Source organism: Stegostoma tigrinum, chromosome 20, assembly GCF_030684315.1.
Source record: "Stegostoma tigrinum isolate sSteTig4 chromosome 20, sSteTig4.hap1, whole genome shotgun sequence".
Classification (NCBI taxonomy): domain Eukaryota; kingdom Metazoa; phylum Chordata; class Chondrichthyes; order Orectolobiformes; family Stegostomatidae; genus Stegostoma; species Stegostoma tigrinum.
In genome coordinates, this window is record NC_081373.1 from 28,249,318 (window position 1) to 28,271,986 (window position 22,669).

The 22,669-nt window shown below is 42.0% G+C and overlaps 1 protein-coding gene across 1 annotated transcript; it reads left to right on the forward strand.

The window, feature by feature from the left end:
• The first annotated feature begins 7 nt into the window (after positions 1–7).
• On the forward strand, positions 8–22,634 carry LOC132210773 (deleted in malignant brain tumors 1 protein-like). The gene is made up of 10 exons (XM_059652931.1): positions 8–139; positions 5,118–5,147; positions 5,679–5,801; positions 7,885–7,911; positions 10,829–10,973; positions 13,994–14,199; positions 16,487–16,609; positions 17,703–17,729; positions 19,473–19,484; positions 22,552–22,634. The coding sequence occupies exons 3-10, from the start codon at positions 5,792–5,794 to the stop codon at positions 22,632–22,634; spliced, it is 633 nt and encodes a 210-aa protein (XP_059508914.1). The 5' UTR covers positions 8–139; positions 5,118–5,147; positions 5,679–5,791.
• Positions 22,635–22,669: the final 35 nt, after the last annotated feature.

Consider the following 22,669-nt stretch of genomic DNA (forward strand, 5'->3'; position numbering starts at 1 on the left):
ATTCACTTTATCACAGAAATCGATTCATGCCGATACAACTGTGGAGGGTATGCATCGGGATGTTCCTGCGATTATAACTGTGCTTACTATGGCAACTGCTGCCCAGATTTCTGTGCTCAGTGTTCTTACATCAATTCTGGTAAGTGGACTTCCAAAAAAACAACCTACTTATTAAATTTATTGTGTGTGTACTTTGATCAGAAAACAGCTATCAGGTAAAGAATAGAACTTCAAAAAATCTTGTTGCTCCTTTTCTGGTTCCATACAGTTGTCACGCAACTTTTTCTCTGCAGTGTATGTGGTGATCCATGATATTGGGTTTTTTGTACCATTGCAAAGAAAACACGGTCGCGCTAGAACAGAGTGGCTGCAAAACTTGCTTCCATATCAACCAAGTTGGCAACATCTCGATACAGACTTGATTTCGCTGAGAGCAATGGGCAGGAATTTGGAAGTGTGCAAAGTAGACGGATCGCTATATCAGTCAGTGCATAACATTGTTTTGACTTCAGTCTGTATGCTGTTTCGATCCAGCCAACGTCCTTGCTTAGACTCATGGAGCCGAGCACATATTTAGTGACAGGAACAACCACACATCAGCCCGATTATAAAAGGATTGTCAACTACTTGGCTGTTACTGTTGTTACGATATCAGCTGATGATAATCCTGGACACATCAAACCTTCGAGTGAAACCTGGTTTGACAGACCACAAGTTTTATTTTTGCAATTTTGTGACTGTGGTATTCGGTTACTGAACATAATGTGATAGGCTGCCAATATACTTGGAACAAAAGAACATAAGTTTACCAGAGAAGAGAAAATAAAAAGAAACAAAGATTTATAATTAAGTATGACATGATTAGAAGGAATTTCAGATTTTAGATTTTCACAGTTAAATGATCCCTCAATACTAAAATCAGAGTCTCTTAAGACATGAGTCAATGTAAATCAAAGAAGGCCTTGGGGTGGAGGAGGAGAAAGAGAATGCCATTCAGCCTATCGAGCCTGCCGTGCATTCAATACCATCACAGATAATCACCACTTCAATTCTTTTTACCCACCCCATCACCAAAGCCCTGAATACCACTCTATCTGCACTATCAATCTCTTTAATTCTTTGTAAGCTTCAATGAAATTACCTTTCATTCTTCAAAACTCCAGAGAACACAGACACAACTTGCCCAATCTCTCATAATAAGACAGTCGCACAATCTTAGGAACAGGCCTGGCGAGCCTCATTTGCAGACCCTCAGAGGCAGTAATATCTTTCCTGAGAAAAGGAGTCCAAACTGTCCTCAGTATTCCAGGTGCAGTTGAATCAAGTACCAATACAATTGAAGCAGGTCTTCACTATTCTTGAATTAGTATCATCGATAGCCATTTGTGAGGTGCCAAAAGACTGGAGGTTATCCAATGTGGTGCCGCTATTTTAGCAAGGTGGTAAGGAGAAACCAGATATCAAGAGAGCAGAGGGTCTGACATCAGTGCAGGGCAAGAATTTACAGAACCCTTACAGAGTGGAAACAGGGCCTTTGGCCCAACGAGTCCACACTGAACCTCAGCGTATCCCACCCAGACACAACACCAATAACCCACTTTATCTACACATCCCTGAACACACAGGGCAACATAGCATGGCCAATCCACTGAGCCTGCAAATCTTTGGATTGTGGGAGGAAAGCAGACCACCCAAAAGAAATCCATGTTCTCACGGTGAGAATGTGCACACTCCATACAGACACTTAACCAAAGGTGTTATTGAACCTGGGTCCCTGGCGCTGAGAGTTTGCAATGCTAACCACTGAGTCACCATGCCGCCCCAAAGGAGAACTTGCATTGCCTGACTGGGAATCAAACCCAGGCCACGGTGGTGACAGTGCCAAATCCTACCATTAATCTACCAGGGAAGGCAAGTTGTTGGAGTGAATCCTGAGGGACAGGATTTACATGTATTTCACAGGCAAGGACCCATTAGGGATAGTGGACATGGCTTTTGCATGGGAAATCATGTCTCACTAACTTGATTGAGTATTTTGAAAAGTAGCAAAGAGGATTGATGAAGGCAGAGGCGTGTGCATGATCTATATAGAATACAGTTATGCATTTGACAAGGTGCCTCATGGTAGACTGGTTAGTCAGTTTAGATCACATGGAATAAAGACAGAACTAGCCAATTGGATACAGAACAGGCTGGAAGGTCAAAGACAGAAGTGGTGGGGGCTTACTTTTCAGACTGGAGGCCTCTGACCAGTGTTGTGTCACATGGATCATTGCTGAGCCCACTGCTTTTCACAATTTATATAACTTACTCGGATGTGAACACGGGAGGTATGGTTCGTAAGTTTGCAGGTGACACCAACGTTGAAGGCATAGTGGACAGCGAAGCTGGTTACCTCAGAGTACCATGGGATCTGGAACATATGGGCCAATCGGCTGAGGGGTGGCAGATGGATTTTAATTTCATTAAATGTGAACTCCTGTGTTTTGGAAAGGCAAATCAGGGCAAGACTTCTACACATAATGGTCAGTCACTGAAGAGTTTTGCTGAAAAAACAGCCCTTGGCGTGTAGGTTCATAGATCCTTGAATGTGGAGTCGCATGTCAACAGAATAACAAAGAAGGTATTTGGTATACTTGCCTTGATTGGTCAGTGTATATTGAGTATAGGTGTTGGGCGGTTATGTTGTGGCTGTGCAGGACATCAGGCCACTTTTGGAACACTGCATGCATTTCTGGTCTCCGTGCTGTCTGAAGGATGTTGTGGAACTTGAAAAGGTGCCAAAAAGATTTACAAGGCTATTGCCAGGGTTGGAGGGTTTGAGTTGTAGTGTGAGGCTGAATAGGCTGGGGCTATTTTCCCTGGAGAGTTGGAGGCAAAGGTGTGACCTTACAGAGGTTTATAAAATCATGTGGGTCATGGACAGGGTTAAATAGGCACGGTCTTTTCCCCAGGGTAGGGGAGCACAAACCTAGACAGCATAGGTGTAAGGTGAGACGGGAAAGATTTAAAAGGGAACGAAGAGGGAACTTCTTCACACAGAAGGTGGTGTGTGTGTATGGAATGAACTGCCACAGGAAGTGGTGGAGGCTGGTACAAATGCAACATTTAAACGGCATTTGGATGGTTACATAAATAGAAGGTTTTGAAGATATCTGGGCCAAAGGTTGGCAAATGGGACTAGGCTATCAGGTCTGAATGGATGAGTTGAACCGAAGGGTCTGTTTCTGTGCTGTACAGCTCCATGACGCGATGACTCTGTAACTCAAACTACCTTGCTTCATATGCTAACATTCCATTCGTCTTCCTAACAGCTTGCTGTGCTTGCATGTTCGTCTTCAGTGAAGTGTGGATAAAGCCACTTCTGTTCCTTTGCACATCTACACTTTGCAATCTCTGAACATCAAAGAAATACTCTGCTCATCTGTTTCTCTGATTAAAGTGGATCACCCCACGTTTTCCACATTATATTCCATCTGTCATGTTTTTACCCATTCACAAAGACTGTTCAAACCTCCCTGAAGCCGTTACATACATTTAGTCACGACCTCAAAGACATTGTGAACAGTTTGGGCCAAGTATTGATCATTGCAGCACTACAATAGTCACAGCCGACCAATGTTTCAATGAGGAACTTTTCACAGAAGTTTCTAAGGAAGTCTGTAGTGTTGAACAGAACCAGTAAATGCAGCTCTGGAGCACTCTGATCTCAGGCCTTTCTATACAAGCAGGTGGTGAGAATTGAAGAGGTAGAATTTTCATTTCCTCAAGCTTGAAGCCTGATTTTGAAACTTCACGGAAGTCAGCAATATGTAAACATTCAAATGTATGTTGGTAACAAGCAAAATATTTTTTACATTGGCAAAATTACCACTTCATTGAAGACTTTTGCTCATACTGTGAACCGTGCAATTTACTTCAGACAAAGTGAGACTTTTTTTTCTGCAGAGTACAGTATTATTCATTACAAAATTGTCAGGACTCATTTACGCTGCACTCAAATATTGAGACTCGGTCAGTCTGGTTAATGGGAACTCAGTGCAGTTATCGATGTCCGGCCTTGGGGTCTCTTCTTTCAAACTGCGAAGTGTTTTCTGCTGCTTTACCGCTAGAGGTAGTGAGGTTAATTCCACAAAAGAAGATGAGATCACGAGAGAGAAAAAAGTTGTGGATGCTCACAGTTTCACCTCATATTTTACAGGAGTGTGACGTAGGTATTCAGATATATTTGCAAACAGTGATGTTCTTAAAAATCTGATTCTTGTAATTTTAAGATGCTACATTTATTTATGCGTTTGTCCCCTTCATGGTACTTGGCTGCTGAGTATGCTATTTCATGTAACACTTTAAAAACTTGGAGTCAGCAGCCTCAAAACAGGTTCATTTCAGGATTTTTCAGGGCCCATGTTAGAGGCAAAACAGCACTGGAGGCCAGGGTGGATGAAGCCCAGAGAATATCCTGTGTGCCTAGGGAGCAGGAGTCCACTCCACTCTTCTCTCCCTCCGGTTGCTCACTCTCTTACCAATGAATAAAACCCATTGCAACATTCCAGTGTCAAACACTCCCATTCTCATGCTAACTGCTGTAATGTGTCCAATATGGTGGAGTAGTATAACATTTATTCTTTACACTGAAGTCTGGGAAAGGGTCCCAATGTGTTTCAAAAGAATTTTTTAAACTTCTAGCCATGAATATGATATACCTTTAAGTATTGCTTTCAACTCCTCCGCAATGGGCTGGTTGAGGTGAGGGGAATGCATTAGATTTCTGCTTGACACCCAGACATCACTCAATCTCATTAATGAGTGCTGGCAAGCACTTTGTGTGGCATTGCCTCTTATATGCCTCTAACACACAAATGGTGCACATCTTTGCCTAAGACAAGCTAGACTGACCCTAACCTTTTTTCATGCTTATACCATTCTGTGATCCCAAACAAATGACATGTGTAACATAGGCGGTGATTTTAATCATCTTTGATGCCAATCATGTCAGTCAGGTCTATCCGAACAACTGTAATTTTTAAAAGGGGTTAAATTACTGTTCATTAATGCATAAACATGAGTGACTTGTTTAAAAACTCTTAGCAAAATAATATAATTATGTTCCTCTGCAGGCTATTGCAATGCTGTTAGCACCACTGTTGGTGAGTAATATTTACATGGTAACTCTGACACCTTTATACTTTTCTGATAAATATTCTGAGTAGATGAGACTAAGAGCATTGCAGAACTTTTAATTTCTCAGCCAAAACTTCCAATTTCTTGAAAGTAACAGTATTGCTTGACAAAAGACTTCTGCATTTCTCCATTTGGATCCCAATGAGATTCTCACATAATTTGGCCCTCTCTTCCAGACATTGCCCCCTTTATCATCCTCAAGATATGTGCATCGGAGCCCTCGATACATTTTCAATTTCATGTATTCCAGCCAATCTTTCCTCTTCTCAAATCATACGCTCTCTTCATTCAGTTCCTTTTCAATGACTCACTTGGACGCGGTGAATATTAAAAGATTCCTTCACTGTTATGTGCTCAGACTCGACAGACTTCCTTCCACTTGGTATGACCCCGCCCCCCACCCACAACCCTGCCTCACCCTGCAACCCTCTGCATGCAGCCACTGAACCTCCAAGAAGCCTCTTCAGATCTATAACTAACCATTTACTGTATGACAGGGTACGGCTCATGCAGATACAACTGCGGAGGACAATCTTCAGGTTGTTCCTGTGATTACAATTGTTGGTACAATGGCAGCTGTTGCTTTGATTTCTGCGACCACTGCTCTTACATGGGTGACGGTAAGCAAACTTATAAAGCTGAAGCCGGTATTTAGATACTTGCTCCAGTTCAAAATTAATGAGTGTGAATACTTTTTGCAGTTAGGACAAATTGTACGGCCTCGTCGCTCTATCACAGTGTGATTGAATAGAGGAGAAGACACGTGAAGAATGCATCAAGGGCACAAAAGCAGAAATTAGGAAACGGCAACACAGTGGTTAGCACTGCTGCCTCACATTGTCAGGGATGAGCGTTCGATTCTGGCCTTGGGCAACTGTGTTTGCACGTTCTCCCTGTGTCTGTGTGGGTTTCTCTGTCAGCTTTTCCAGTATCTCTCACGTGTTGGTTGGATAGGCCATGCTAAATGTGGGGTTACGCGGATCAGGTAGAGAGTTGGGTTTGGGTGGGATGCTCTTTAGAGGTTTGGTGCAGAGGTGTTGGTCCAAATGGGAAACTGACCAGCTGAATAAACAATAAACCAAGGGCCAAGTTAAGGTGATGATGACCTGGTTTGGTTATGTGTAACCTGGAGAATGGATGATTCAAAAGTGTTGTACAATGTGGGAAGTCAGCTACAAATGTTGTAACAATCTCAGTGAGGCAGATGGGACGAGAGCAATATTTTTGAGAATAAGAGGATTGATGTCAAGAGGGAAGATGTTCACAAGATAAGTATCGACCGCTAAAGGTTTTTGGAGTCAGAAGTAACAGGATAGATGCCACAGCTGAATCCTTTCCCAGAGTCAACACCAGGATTTAGAAGGAGATGGTAAGAACTGCAGGTGGTGGAGACAGAGATACAGCAGTATGGAGCTTCTTCGGAAGGGTCCTGTCAACTTTACTGCTCCTCTGATGCTGCCAGGCCGCTGTCTTCCTCCAGAAGCACACTGTGTTGCCAGGATTTATGAAGCTTCTGGGAATGAATACTAAAATTTGTCTAGTCCTGGGATTGAAGGATGAAACAAAATTATTATGAAGCTTAAAGTCGAGAGTCGAGGTATTCCAGAGCTTCATGTTTCGAGTCAAGTTGTTTCAGCAGTCAGATTTGGAATCCAGGATTTTTGTTGTACTCAAGTCAAGAATCAATGACATACGTACTGCCTATTAAAAGCTTGGGGACGAATTCTGGAGAAAACCTGTTTCTCCTAGCAATTATGGAATTACGAGAGTCAATGTTAGATGCAATTGTGATTCATGTGAAAGTTTGCAGAGTAAGAATAACTTTGGAAATCAGGTTAAGAGAGAAGTGGTTTTCAAGGGCTGTCCCAGCAGTGAATCTGCTCCATTGATGAGCTGAAATGGATTGAGGACAATGTGCAGTGCAACCCGAATTATAGCTGCTTTCATTCTCGGTATTGTCTTGGAACCGATAAAATAATTTTGAAAAATTACTCTCAGTTCCCAGTTAGTCCTATAAATGTTCAATAAAAAGTGTAAGAACTGCAGATGGTGAAAACCAGGCAACGAAACAGAAGATGCTAGAAAAGCTCAGCAGGTCTGGCAGCATCTGTGAAGGTCAAAACAGAGTTAACATTTCTGGTCCAGTGACCCTTCCTCAAAATTGATGGTACATGGGAAAGTGAAAGTTTATATGCAGAAAAAAGGAGGACGGGGATGGGGTAAGGAGTTAACAATAGGATAGAGCCTAAAGAGAGAGAAGGGCAGTTGGACAGACAGAGTTGATAATGATAAGGCTGGGAGGGTGAACAGTTGTTAATTGGGACTATTAGTGACTAAGAACAGTTCGTGAGTAATGGCGGGCTATGTGGTAACAGGGCCTGGCGTGTGGGGTTGGGGCCTGCAGCATGGAAGAGAATAGGCCCTAAAATTATTGAACTCAATCCTGAGTCCATTGGGCTGCAGGGACCCCAAGTGGAAAATGAGATGTTGTTCTTCCAGCTTGCATTGAGCTTTGTGAGGACACTGCAGCAAGCCAGAGACACAGATGTTGGTGAGGGAACAGGTGATGCATTAAAGTGGCAGCAGCTAGTTCAGGGTCTATTTTAATAAGCAAACAGAATGTGGATGTTAGCGCTTTAATTTGGATTTGAGTGTAAAGTTTCTAAAATACTAACCGACTTTTTTCATTTCTATTATTCATAGGATACTGTTATGCCACTACATCTAGCCGTAAGTAAAATTTGAACATGTTTGCTGCTTAGTAACTTGGAACCTGGAGTAAATATGTCAATGTTGTCATTTTCCAAAATTCACTTTGTAGACTTTTGTGGGGGAGCTGGTGTTAACAAATAAATTACATTTAAATATATAAAGCTTTAATCAATAATAAATGTCAGTATATTCAGTGAGGAAGACATTTTTGAATATTGAGTCATCAGGTAGAGCGCTGTATCACCTCCCCTTGACCATCAATAATATTATCATCACAAGCGCCCGCCCAAATTAAATGAGGAATCTAGGCACTGCAAGTATCAACTCCGTGGGATCAGCCATAGCAACATGATGTCATTATGACCGTGTCAGAGCCAGTTATTCTGTAGCAAGTGGATCTCTTCCTGGCTCCCAAAGCCTGTCATTCAGCCAGAAACAAAACTCAGGGTCAGATTGAAGCATCTCTACTTGCTATGATGGTTGCTGTTGTAACAGCACAAAAGGACCTTGACATGACCCAGGACTCAAAACCTCGTTGTTTGGAAGCCCACACATCAGGTTAACTATTCAATCCACGCCTCATGCGTGTCCCATTGCTGCAGAGTGCACCAAGGATAGAATGCTCTGAAAAACTTCAGAAGCCCTTTTGACAGCACCTGTCAAATCTGCAATGTCCACTGTCGACAAGAAAAACAGCAGTCGGTTCGTAGGAATTTCACCACCTCCAACCTCCCTCAAAGCCTTACACCATTTCAACATATCACCATTCATCCATCATTACTGGATCAAAATGCTGAAATTGTTGACCTGACAGAATTATAGGAATATTTTGACGACAAAGGGACTAAAAATGGAGGTGATGGTCCTATGGTATTATCACTGGACAGTTAATACAGAGACCTGTATAATGTTCAGGGGACCTGGGTTCGATTCCCACTGTGACAGATGGTGGAATTGGAATTCAATAAATGTCTGGAATTAAGAATCCAATGATAAGCATAACTCTGTTGTTGATTGTCGCGAAAATACTACCTCGTTCATTAATATCCTTCAAGGAAAGAAACTGCCATCCTTACCTGGTCTAGCCTACATGTGACTCCAGAACCACAGCAATGGGGTCGACTTTTCACTGCTGTCTGGCATTTAGGAATGGACAATAAATGCCAGCCGAGCCAGTGACGCGCTCATCCTGTTAATGAATAAAGAGAAAAAAACATGGACTGTAGCAGCTCAATGAGGAGTCCAATAGTATATTCTCAAGGGTATTTAGAAGGATCTATAAATGGTAGCCTGTATGGTGACACCTATATCATAACAAAGTTAACATTCAAGGTTAGATGAAGTAAATACAAAAAGGGATGACGAAATATGATGACAATAGATTAATAATGAATGGAATTATTTCTTCAATTCGAGTTGAAAAATTGTCATAAGTTTTTTGAGGTTATCAGCCTATTTTCAAGTTGCAGTTTCAATGTATTGTGTCTCTTTCACTTGTCAAAAGTAGTTTATTAGCTGTTTATGGTTAACTGACACATTTTCCCAGTTTTATTCTGTACTTGGTAAAATCTTTTCAGCCCTAGCATCATTTTACATATCTCTAGCTGCACTGCTCCGTGGGAGGAGATTCTCAAAGTCTCACTGTCTTCTGAGTTTTAATTATTCTCATCTCTGAGTTAAAGAGGCAACTCAATATGTTTAAACTGTGTATCTCATTCTAGTTAACAAAGTGTGGAGCTGGATGAACACAGCAGGCCAAGTAGCATCTCAGGAGCACAAAAGCTGACGTTTCGGGCCTAGACCCTTCATCAGAGGCATTTGTGCTCCTGAGATGCTGCTTGGCCTGCTGTGATCATCCAGCTCCACACTTTGTTATCTTGGATTCTCCAGCATCTGCAGTTCCCATTATCACTATCTCATTCTAGTCTCCCTCACAAAGGAATCATCCTCTCAGTTACCACCCTTTCAAATCTCAACAACAAGAACAACAAAGTTGCTGGAAAAGCTCAGCAGGTCTGGCAGCATCTGTGCAGGTTAAAACAGAGTTAACGTTTTGGGTCCAGTGACCCTTACAAACAACTGGTGAATCTTTCAGGTCTCCTCGTAACATCTTTTTTTCAATAAGATCACCGCGCTCTCTTCTAACATTAAATGGAAACAACTAGTTTTCATAAGATAACACTTGCATTCTGAGTATCAATTGAGTCAACCATCTCTGAACTGCATTGGATGTATTATATCCTTTCTTACATAATAAAATCACATCTGGTGTGTTAGTATGTTTGCTGCAATGTCTCCATCTACAAGACACTGCTGAAACTCTATCAACTGCACCATCCAAGCCTATTACCTGTGCTACCTGTAAGGAAAAGGGCAGGATTTGCATGGGAGCACCTCCTATAAGACACACACAATGCTGAATTGTTTATACATCTCTGTTCCTTTAGCACCACTGGGCCAAAACCCTCTAATGCCTTTCCTCAACTGCACTGCAGGCATGCCTCAATTCAAGGATTGCAGCGGGTCAGAAACGGAGCTCATCACCACATTCCCAATGGTAATTGGGGTGGGCAATAAACGCTAGCCTAACCAATAAAGCCATATCTAGTGAAAGGGCAGTTGTGACAACGTGAATCACCAACCAGGTCTGAAGTAAGAAAAGCCAAAAGTACTGCGATTGCTGTAAATCAGAAACAAAAACAGAAATTGTTGGAAATGCTCAGCAGGTCCGGCAGCGTCTGTCGAGAGAACTCAGAGTTAATGCTTTAGGTCGCGTGACCCTTCTGCCGAACCTGAAGCCTGAAGCAATGCCTACTTAGATGTTTTACATTCAGGAAAATTAGTGAATACTTTGGTTAGAGAAAGAAAAAGTATAGGTTGCTCTTTTGCCATGTATTCCAATAAATTAACTGATCTATTTCCTTCCTGATAATAGCTACTTGTGGAGGGTACCTGGATGCTGCCAATGGAACTATCAGTAGTCCCAATTATCCATACAACTATCCAGATAATGCAGCATGCTTTTGGTACATAAGAAGAAACGTAAACCAAAGAATCGTGCTGGTATTCACTGAAATACAGTAAGTGAAATTGTTTCCACTTTTATACTATAGGAGTAGATATGACAGAAGTATTGGTGCTCTGGGGTGGGGGGGCGGGTGGGTGATGGGGCAGAATGTTATGTTGAGTGCCAGGTATTTTTGACCGCCAGAAAATGCGGTGAAACTGAAATACACTCTTCAGAAAATCAGCAAGGAGCTATTCTCCCTGTTGCTGACAAGGAATAAAATGTGGAATCTGTTAGGAGTCTGAGGGATGTGGCTTAAAAAGTGAGACGTGTGGCACAATCAGGCAACAAGTGCGGTCAATGAAACCAGAGCGAGCACCTGCTGGATTCAGCTCACAGATCTTCATGTTGGAAAATGGATATCAATATCTCAGGAAATGCTCAATGGGATATGATCACACATCCAGACTGATGACAGCAGACTGTTTGCTTGCTCTTATTGTCTTCACCCACTTTGAGCCTACTTGGATGCTCACACCACCCTTATCTTGCATTGCTTTCCCTTACGTTGTTATGCTTGGTACTCTCAACCAGAGATACCTGGCTCATATTGCTGCTGTTTTGCTGCGCTGTTTACTGCAGACATAAAACCAGGAAACCTGTCATAATTGTCAGCAAGCCAGTCAAGGTAAGGGAGATATCCTTCGCTCATATCTGCTGCAACAGTAAGTCCAGTACCAGCCCAGGCCCTGTCTGAGGTGGTCAGAGTCAGAATCCATTTCTCCATAAGGGGTGAGGAGTGGAATGATGCGGAAGTCATCGCCCGTCTTTACTCTTTTGCCATTGAGAACCTTTATTATCGCCAAGAATTGCAGAGAAACAGTTATTTTGTGAGATGAAAGTGTGTGGCACAGATGTTACTTACAAAGGTGGTGGTGCCCCACACGAGTGAGTAGAAAGTGCCAGGGTCATGCAGGATTTGGTGTGTCAGAGCTTGGATACTGTGTGTGAGAGAGTTTGAGAGGGAAAGGAGAGTCAGTGTCCACGTACAAGATGAGTACACCAGCAGAGATAGAGTGAGTTTGAGATATTGGAGAGGAGATGGTAGCACTTCCTCTGGTGGAGTGGAGAAGGATATTTACATTCTTCCTACAGCGATGTTCTCTGAAATAAGTGGCAACCTTGTGCCATGCTGGTACGACCTGGTGTTGTGGCCTCCACATGCTGGTCCTGTGGAGGAGGAAGCCTTGACTGAACACCACCCGGTCCAGCTGCACCTCCGGTTCAATGCCTACACAATGGGATACCATCAGCCCCCAGACTGCCGTGTGTGGAGTCAATAATAAATACAGTGCAGGTATGAAAAAATCTCACATGACGGACTGAAGCATGAGATCAGAATTCTTTCCTGCCTGGCTGATGAACAGTTGAGTCGAGATCAACATTTTACTGTGAGGAATACCATAAATGTAATCTGGTAACAAGTGTTAAGGAATCTGAAAATCAGACCAATCAGACTTCAAAAGGAGAGATCGATAAATCTTGATGAAATAGATATAATTTCAAGAAATAAACTCACAGAGGAGGGATTGGTAGACAAACTGTTCTTAGATTATTATAGATTAATATAAATTACTGAAATGACAACAGAAATAAATTTTCAGTCGGCCTGGCAGCCACTGCAGAGAGAGACTGAAAGATAACTTCATTGTTAAATCAGTTTGTCATTCCTGTGAGGAGGCCAGATGTACGGGTATTTCCAGTATTTTCAGTTTTTAGTTCAGGTCTCTAGCATCTGCAGTACTTTACTTATGTACAAGTGAATAAATTGTGGAAGAAGATAGATAATCGAGTGTGTACAAGACAGGATTATTCATTGTGGAAATTGGAGAATTAAAAGATGTGTCTGCTAATCATTCATTGAAAGCATTCTGTCAATGAGAAATCACTGTCTGCATGGGCAATCCCATATTAGTACACCTGTCAAAGACATTTCATTACAAATCAAAACAGGTTTTCTTCTGAGTTCGTATCGTCGAGAGTGTTGTGCATTATAGAATCCAGAGAACTACAGTCGGACTTCGATTCGGAATTTCCTCCAGAGTCTCCCCATTTTGCTCCTGTATCTGTGATGGGAAAATGATTTGTTCAGTCTATCCAATGTTTCTACAGATCTTCTCCTGAAGTTACAGGAATTCCTAGCATGCATTCTCCTATCCTGACAAGAACGAACAGAACCAAACCAGGTCTTTGATATATTGCTTGGAAAGACTTTTTACTCGGGATGTATGGAAGCTGCATTATATTGAATTGGGCACACAATTGCTTAAAATGCTTATTATGATGCGTGGGAAGAAAGCAGTCAGGGTAGAAGGAATGAAATTGGAACTGGATAGATTCTCAGTTACATGCTTGATCATTGTGAAAAGTTGGGAAAGGATTTAAAGTAAATTTATCAAATTACTTGCTGTCAGGAATCACAAATCATATTAGATCTGTTGAAAGAATGGAATAAGATGCATTATATGTGAGTGAGTGATGACTCAGAGCAACCTTCTCATCTCATCACTTGTTTCTGGGTTCAAGACTTGCTCCAGGACTTGACACAAAAATCAAGACTTATGCTCCAGTGTAAAAAGAATATCTTCAATGTTGGTCATGCTGCCTGGTGGATGAACCTGAAATTGAGGTCCTATGCGCCTGCTGGGGTGGATACAGAAAATTCTACACCACTATTTCAAAAGAGAGCTGGGACTTTATTTTTCAATCAACATAATGAACATAGATTATGCTATTGCTTTTTGTGTGATTTTATTGGTCTATCCTCTGTTTACCATATTTCCAACATTACAATAGAGTCTACAATTCAAAGCTATAACATTGGCTCTGACATGCTTGTCATGAAATGTGCTTTATATATAATCCTTGTCCATTTTTTACATGACCAGAATTTTCACATGTTCTTTGCTTCAACCCTGAAATGCACGCAAGAATGCGTATCTATAAAAGTACAATTTACTAAGTCAATTGAGTAATAATCATCAGTAAATTACTGCTGCATTAAATTTCAAACTCTGTTGATTCTTGTTACAGGCTAGAAGTTACATCAAGTTGCTCATATGATTATATTGAAGTTTATGATGGGCCATCAACGCATAGTGATTTGCTTTCAAAATTTTGTCAAGGATCACATCTGAGATTTGTATCATCATACAATAGTATGACAATTTATTTTAGAACTGATTCCAGTGTTACTAGACGTGGGTTTACAGCAAACTACTACACTCTGGACAATGATGGTGAGTTATTGTTCTCTCATTGTTGTCTCCAAAGACCAAAAATGTACTTTAGCCACAAAGAAATGTTGTGAAATTAGGAATTGATGTGTCTTAAACATTGAAATTTCAATTTGAAAAGCTTTGTTAGTATATTGAGGTTAAAAAAGAAGACAAAATGCCAGATTTAAATTGTCAATTGTTAATTGTGTAAAGTTAGTCTTGAAGTTGTGCACCCGTTATAAAAGTCGCCCAAGTTCATTTCCGTTGTTTTCTATCACAATGTCCGTTTCATGCAGTGATAACAAGTTCTGAATGTACCACATATTTTAAAATAAGTTATCATCAGGTTTTTTCTCGTTTCAAACACCAATTAACATTATAGCACAGGAACAGGACCTTCGGCCCACTAAGCCTGCACTTGACACGTGACACCATTCTGAACTAAAACCTTTTTGCATCTACATGGTCCATGTACCTCTATTCTCTGTCTGGTCGTGTATCTGTAAAGCTGCCTCTCAAATGTTGCTGGTGTGTCTGCTTCTACCACCTCCTGTGGCAGTGCATTCCAGGCATTTACCACCCTCTCTGTAAAAAAACTTGCCTCTCAACATTCCAAATGTGGCCTAACTAATGTATTATAATGCTGCAACATGATTTGCTAATTTTTATAAACTATGCCCCAACCGATGAAGCCAAACATGCCGTATGCCTTCTTGACTACTTTATCCGTTCCTGTCACCACTTTCTGGGAACTGCAGACCTGTGCACCAAGATCCCTCTGTACATTGATGCTTCTGATGTTTCTGACATCCCCTCTTGTATTAAACCTTTCAAAATGCATTTTCTCACCTTCCTCTGGATTAAATTCCATCTGCCGTTTCTCTGCCCAAGTCTCCAGCCTATCTAAATCCTGCTGTATCCTCCGGCAATCCTCCTCATTATCCACAGTTCCCTCAATCTTTGTGCCATCCACAAACCTACTTATCAGACCACCTACATACTCCTCCAAATCATTTATAAATGTATTACAAACAACACGGCTCCCAGCACTGATCCCTGTGAACACCACTGTTCACCATTGGAGGACCAATCGAGAAAATACCCTTCTACTGTTACTCTCCATCTTCTGTGATCAAGCCAGTTCTGTTTTCCATCTTATCAGCTCATTGCAGATCCCATGTCACTTTACCTTTTACATCAGCCTGCCTTGAGGAACCTTGTCAAAGGCCTGGCTAAAGTCTACGCAGAAAACATCCACCACACTACTCTCATCAATTAACTTTATCCCTTCCGCAAAAATTCTGCCACATTTGTCAGATACAACCTCCCCTGCACAAAACCATGCTGCCTGTTGCTAATAAGTCCATATTTTATCCAAATGTGAATAAATCCTGTCTCGAGGAATCTTCTCCAATAATTTCCTTACCAGTGAAGTAATGCTTATCAGCCTGTAATTTCCAGGACTATCTCGAGTGCCCTACTTAAACAAAGGAACAATATTGGCTATTCCCCAGTCTGCTGGGACCTCTCCTGTGACTAATTCTTCAAAAGTTAAAAAATATTCTCTACTTATCAATGAACCACTGCATTTACTACTTTTGTGATTGATTTATGTGAGGCACCAGATCCCTCTGTTTCCATATCATATTGACCTGTTTAATTTTAAACAATTATGTGCTCCGGGTATGTTTATTTCAAGATATATAGCCAAGTATTTATCTAGATTGAAATTCATTCATAAATTTCCAGCTCAATCTGCAAGTGGATTAATTTTTTCTTATGAAGTCTGATGAAGGGTCTAGGCCCGAAACATCAACTTTTGTGCTCCTGAGATGCTGCTTGGCCTGCTGTGTTCATCCAGCTCTACACTTTGTTATCTTGGATTCTACAGCATCTGCACTAATTTTTTCTTATGTTGTGTTGCAGCTCTTTCCTGTAGTAACTATAACACCAACTTGATGTCATCTGCAGATTAGTGAAGTGAATTTCCAGTTCCTAAGTCCAGGTTATTTTTATATATTTTGCAAAACAGTGAATGTAGGATCATTTTTTTCTGAAGCTTGCGTACCATCATTTGTCAACTGAATAACTACAATGAGTTGCTCCTCTCTATTTTCTTGTTTACAGCTAGTTTGAAGGAATATGGCAAATTTTCTTCTTAATAATGCAATACTTGTATATTTGACCCTACCTCCTGGAACCGATTCGTACACAGTTACTGAAAATATTTTCTAGGAAATGCATTCAGTCACTTTTCAATTATTAAAGTTCCTTTCTCTGGAATAACTGAGCATTCACTTGCTAACAGAAGTCGGTTCATGCCAATATAACTGTGGAGGATATTCATCAGGATGTTCCTGCGATTACAACTGTCCTTACAATGGCAACTGCTGCCTGGATTTCTGTACTCAGTGTTCCTACATCAATTCCGGTAAGGGGAATTTCAGCAATAATTTAACTTTCGTATTTCATTACAGATGTGGAGCTGAAGGAACACAACAGGCCAGGCAGCATCAGAGGAGTAGGAAAGTTGATGATTCAGGTTGGGAATCTTCTTCAGGTCCCAAGCCAAAACCTCAGCTTTCCTGGTGCTCTGGTGCTGCCTGGCCCATTGTCTTCTTCCAGCTCCACACTGTGTTCTCTCTGACTCCAAAATCTACAGTTCTTACTATTTCTGAGTTAAATTCAGATGATGTGAAATTTTTCTTTCTGCAGTCTATGCTGTGATCTGTGATCTTACATGAGAAAAAGTCTGTTCTATCAAGTTTCAAACAGCTGGTGCAGTCTGAAACAAAGTGGCAGAAAAATATGTTTCCATAGCACTCAGGTTTCCAGTGGCTCGATACAGTCCTGGACATGCGTCAGAATTAAGTCCTAGGGTTACACCATCAAAACAATTCATTGAGGTTTGAACACAACGTTGTATTCACCCAGGGTCTTCAAGGAACAAACACCTGACATCAATATCACCAAGGGACAACTTCAGTGACAACTCTCTTTCCCAAAGCAGGTGCTCTTTGAAATTTCTCGCTACTGGCAGACAGAGCCGCAGTGATGGTGGCTAAGAGCACAATATTCACCTCTCAGTTTGCTGCTGACTGCGTCAAAGGAGGTGATTGATCAGTCAAAGTTATTTATATTTGCGCTCTGGTCACTTGTGGCTTGGTAACATTTTGCAGGGTATCATTGACTGAATACACATGCCTTTGTAAGTTCTGCATTTAAATACCAAGATTACAACACAACAGCAAAGACATCCACCGCTGAATTTATGCTGGTGTGCAGAATATTTCATTCTATTTCTGGACATACATATAGTGTCGGCATTGAATACTGCGTGTGAAAATCCGCCTGCAGTTCTGATCATTTTCTGCCTGATCATTTGTTTTGTCAATCTCAAAACCAGCTGAAATTTATGACCTCTCTTTGTCATGTGTTATATTACTATTTTTATGAATAGTTGTTGTACATGAATGTTCCTATGTCACTGACGAGTTCAATAAGTTCCATGTATTCCTCTGCAGGGTACTGCGGTGAAAACTCAACAACAGGTCAGTCCGAGTTAAATTAATTTGATTGAATTTGTTAGTGTGTACAGGTGGGGATATTGTGCCAGTAATAGTTATTGATCTTAATTTCCGTGCTCAAAAAATCATTTCACTGATTTGGTGCAGTCTTTGTATATTCTGTCTAAATCCTCTGTATTGTCGCTGGGAACTAGAGATCATCTGAAACTCTGCTGCCCATTCTCTGTTTGACTTATAACTGGCCATCAGACGTTAAGAATCAGTGAGATCAGAATCTCTCTTTTTCCTTCAACTGTGTTCAAAAACATCACATGATGTTGCATCTTCGACGATTACGGCATCAGCTATTAGCATCACATCGACAGGAAGTGAATTTGGAACACCAGAAGGCCAATTGACCCCTCCAGTCACTTCAACCATTCAATATGAGCATGTGTTGCAACATTCCCCTCAAAGGACTTCAAAGTTACCCATGATTCCTCTGGAGACCAGAATTGGTCTCAATTCCCTTGAATGCATTTAACGCCTCACTGCTCTGAGTTTCAGAATTCCGAACAGCAATTGCTTTTCGGGTAAACGAATGTCTTCTCGGCCCTGTCTTAAGTATTTATTACAAAATTACATCCCTTTTTGGGCTTCCCCAGCAGGAGGCAATATCATGGCCTGAATTTTATGGGGACATTGTTGGAGAGAAAGCAATCATGTATACGGCGAATTGAGCTGACACAAGTGTAGATGCTGTGCCTGTTGGAACAAGCCCAAAATTATGCCAACCCACGTGAGTCAGAGGCCACCTGTTGTTTCATTTCCTCCTGGTATACCCACATTACTGGGCATGGCCTCCTCTCCTGGTGTGGCAGCGTGTTGCTCGTGTTAGATTGGATACTTCTCCGAGAGTTGGTTTTTCCCATTGAGAACATACAATGCCTCCGCATAGTAGGCCATGGAGTAAGTACGGGTAGGTGGGACTTGTATGCTTTGGCATAAATACAGACACGGTGGGCTGAATGGACTGCTCCTACTTTGTATGGCTCCATGACTCTTTCTGTGGAGGTATCACCAGATACAAATCAAAGGGCCATCTCATGAAATGCTAACATGAACAGCCCTTGTCACGTGGAGTTGAGCTCACCTCAGTATTTATGCTGTGGTGCTGGAGCCTATTCTTGGTTTACAATCTGTCCCTCCCATTCTTGCTGGTATTGAAGCTGTCGCAGAACCTCATTTTTTAGTCACATTTTTTAATGTCATTGTCCATTCCTTCTTGATCAAATGCTTGTCTGCTTCTACTATTTTGGAATTACGAGCTTCAGTTGGCACCTGCATCTGCAACAGTCTCACCATTCTCTGTTTGAGGATTTATTTTCTGAACTGTCTGTTTCTTTTCTCGATCACAGTACGATACTGATTTTCTAGCATTGCTCATCTGTTAGCTGCAAATTCTTGAACCTTCAACATGTCGTCACCCGCAAATTCCCCATTTTTTGTAGAGCTCCCCATTTTTGTGCCCCCAGTCAGATTGGTGCCCATGTTATAATACTGGATCAAGGCTTAATAAAATCATAAAAGACATCCCACATGAATGCACTGTGTAATAGGGGCATTAATTTCAAACAATTTGCAATCAGTTATATCAGACTGAATCAATCTTCTTTCTTCAATGCTGTTGAAAAACATCAAATGACGTTTGAGGCTTGAAAGAGTAGGGCAAATATTCTTGTTACTAATGCATTGTTTTTGATATTTTGACCATGCCTCCTGGAACAGCAGTGACAGCAGGTACGGAAAACATTTTCAATTTCATATTCATTCAATTTTCATTGATTCAATTTCATGACATTTCTCTGAAAATTGTAATCTGTAATTATATTTATAATCATAATAACTTCAGAATGAACTTAGCATGAGATGAATTTGGAACACGAGATCGCCTTTGACCCCTCAAGCCACTTCCACCATTCGACAAGAGCATGAGTTGCCTCGTTTCCCACAAAGGCCTCATGATTGCCTATGATTCCTTCGTAGACCAAACATGGTCTGGGTGGGCTTGAATATATTCAAAGACTCATTACTTTGAGCTTGAGAGCCCCAACGAGTCATTGCATTCAAGCAAAATAAATTTCTTCTCAGTTGTGTCTTAAGTGTTGATGCCAAAATTATATTCTTTTATTGTCGTCCCCAAGAAGAGGCAACACTGTTGTCTCAATTTTACGAGGTAACTGTCAGAGAAAATGTGATCACATATGTGGCTAAGTTAGCTTAGTCTGGTGTTGGTGCTGTGCCGATTGGAACGATTCCAAAATTATGCCAGGCCCAAGCATGTCAGAGGCCATCTGTTGTTTCATTTCCTCCTGGTATACGAACAATACTGGGCATTGCCTCCTCCTGGTGTGATGGAGAGTTGCTGGTGTTAGATAGGATACTTCTGCAGGGGTTGGTCTTCCTCCTTGAGAAAACACAGTGCCTCTGCATAGTAAGCTACAGAGCGAGTGCAACTAACTGCTATCAGCATGGTTTGGCACAGGCACGGACACATGCACTGAATGGGCTCTTTCTATGTTGTATGACTTCGTGATTCTTTCTGTGGAGGCCTCACTTGACACAAATCAAAGGGCCATCTCATGAAATACTAACGCAAACAGACCTTCTCACATGGAGTTGAGCTCACCTCATTAATTATGCAGTGTTGCTGGGAGCCTATTCTTGGTGTATGATACCATTCTTGCGGGTCTTGAAGCTGTCGCAGAACCTCCATACGTGCTTTTTTAATCACATTTTTAATGTAATTGTCTATTCCTCCTGGATCAAAGTCTTGTCTGCTTCTCCTATTTTGAAGATAGGAACTTCGATTAGCACCTACATCTGCAGTAGATTCACCACTCTGAATTGCCTGTTTCCTTTCTCGATCTCAATATGATATTTATGTTTCAGTATTGCTCATCTGCTATAACCACCTTGTGCTCCCAAGAGGAGCTTGAACATTTCATACACTTCATCAACACCTTTCACCCTGACCTCAAGTTCACGTGGACCATCTCCCACGCATCCCTCACCTTCCTGGACCTCTGTGTCTCCATGTCAGGGAACCACGTAGAACCAGACATCCATTTCAAGCCCACCGACTCCTACAGCTACCTAGAATACACCTCCTCCCACCCACCTTCCTGTAAAATTCCATCCCCTATTTCCAATTCCTTTGCCTCGACCGCATCTGCTCCCAGGATGAGGCATTCCACTCCTGTACATTTCAAATGTCCTCGTTCTTCAAAGACCGCAACCGCCCCCACGCAGTGGTTAAGGCCGCCCTCCACCATGTCTCCCACAGCTCAACACTCACACCCCGTCGCCACATTAACCGCCAAAAGAAAATTCCATCGTCCTTGTTGAAATACCCATCAGCCAAGATTAAATGGTGGAATGGACTCGATGGTCCAATTCACCTTACTTCCACTCCCATGTCTTATGGTCTTATGGTCCTCACACACCACCCCACCAACCTCTGGATACAACGCATCATCCTCCAACACTTCCGCCATCTACAATCCAACCCCACCAAAGACAGTTTTCCATCCCCACCCTTGCCTGCTTTCCAGAGAGACCACTCTGTGACTCGCTTGTCCACTCCACATTCATCTCCAAACCCACAACACCCGGAACTTTCCCCTCAACCACAGCAACTGCTACACCTCCTCCCTCACCCCCATCCCAGGCCCCAAGAAGGCTTAACACCTCAAGCTGACGTTCACCTGGACATCTGCCAATGTGGTATACTGCATCCACTGTACCCGGTGTGGTTTCCTCTGCATCGGGGAAACCAAGCGAAGGCTTGGGGACCGCTTTGCAGAACACCTCCGCTCGGTTCGCAATAAACAACTGCACCTCCCAGTCGCGAACCATTCCAACTCCCCCTCACATTCCTGCGACAAGCTTGGGCCTCCTGCAGTGCCACAACGATACCACCCAAATGTTGCAGGAACAGCAACTCATGTTCCGCTTGGGAACCCTGCAGCCCAATGGCATAAATGTGGATTTCACAGCCTTCAAAATCTCACCTCCCCCACCGCATCCCAAAACCAGCCCAGCATGTCCCTGCCTCCCTAACCTCTCCTTACTCTCACCTATTCCCTCCTCCCACCTCAAGCCGCACCTCCGTTTCCTACCTACTACCCTCATCCCGCCCCCTGGACCTGTCTGTCCTCCCCAGACTGACCTATCCCCTTCCTACCTCCCCACCCACACTCATCTCCACAGCTCAAACGCCAGCCCTTAAACTTGTCTGTCTCCTCTCTACCTATCTTCTCCTCTATCCATCTTCGGTCTGCCTCCCTCTCTCTCCCCATTTATTTCAGAACTCTCTCCCCATCACCCTTTTCCGATGAAGGGTCCAGGCCCAGAACATCAGCTTTTGTGCTCCTGAGATGCTGCTTGGCCTGCTCTGTTCATCCAGCTCCACACTTTGTTGTCTCGGATTCTCCAGCGTCTGCAGTTCCCATTATGTCTTGCTCATCTGTTCGTTGGATATTCTTTAACGATGAACATGCCAACGCCAGCAAATCCCCATTTTTCATAGAGCTCCCTGTTTGTATGCTTCCAGTCAGATTGGTGCTCATGTTATAATACTGGATCAACACTTAATAAAGTCATAAAATAAATTCCACATGAATGTGTTGGGTAATCGGAACAATAAGTTCAAATAATTTGCAGCAAGTTAAATCAGACTGAGTCAAACACCTTCCTTTAATACTGTTGAAAAATATCAAATAACATTTGAACCTTGAAAGAGTTTGGTGAATACTCCTGTCACTAATGCATTATTTTTATATTTTGACCATGGCAACTGGAAAAGCATCGACAACAGGTACGGAAAATATTTTCAAGAAAATCTATTCATTCATTTTTCAATCATTAAAGTCCATGACCGTTGTGTGAACGGTTTTCAGGGATTGAGTGAAGATTTGTGGCTC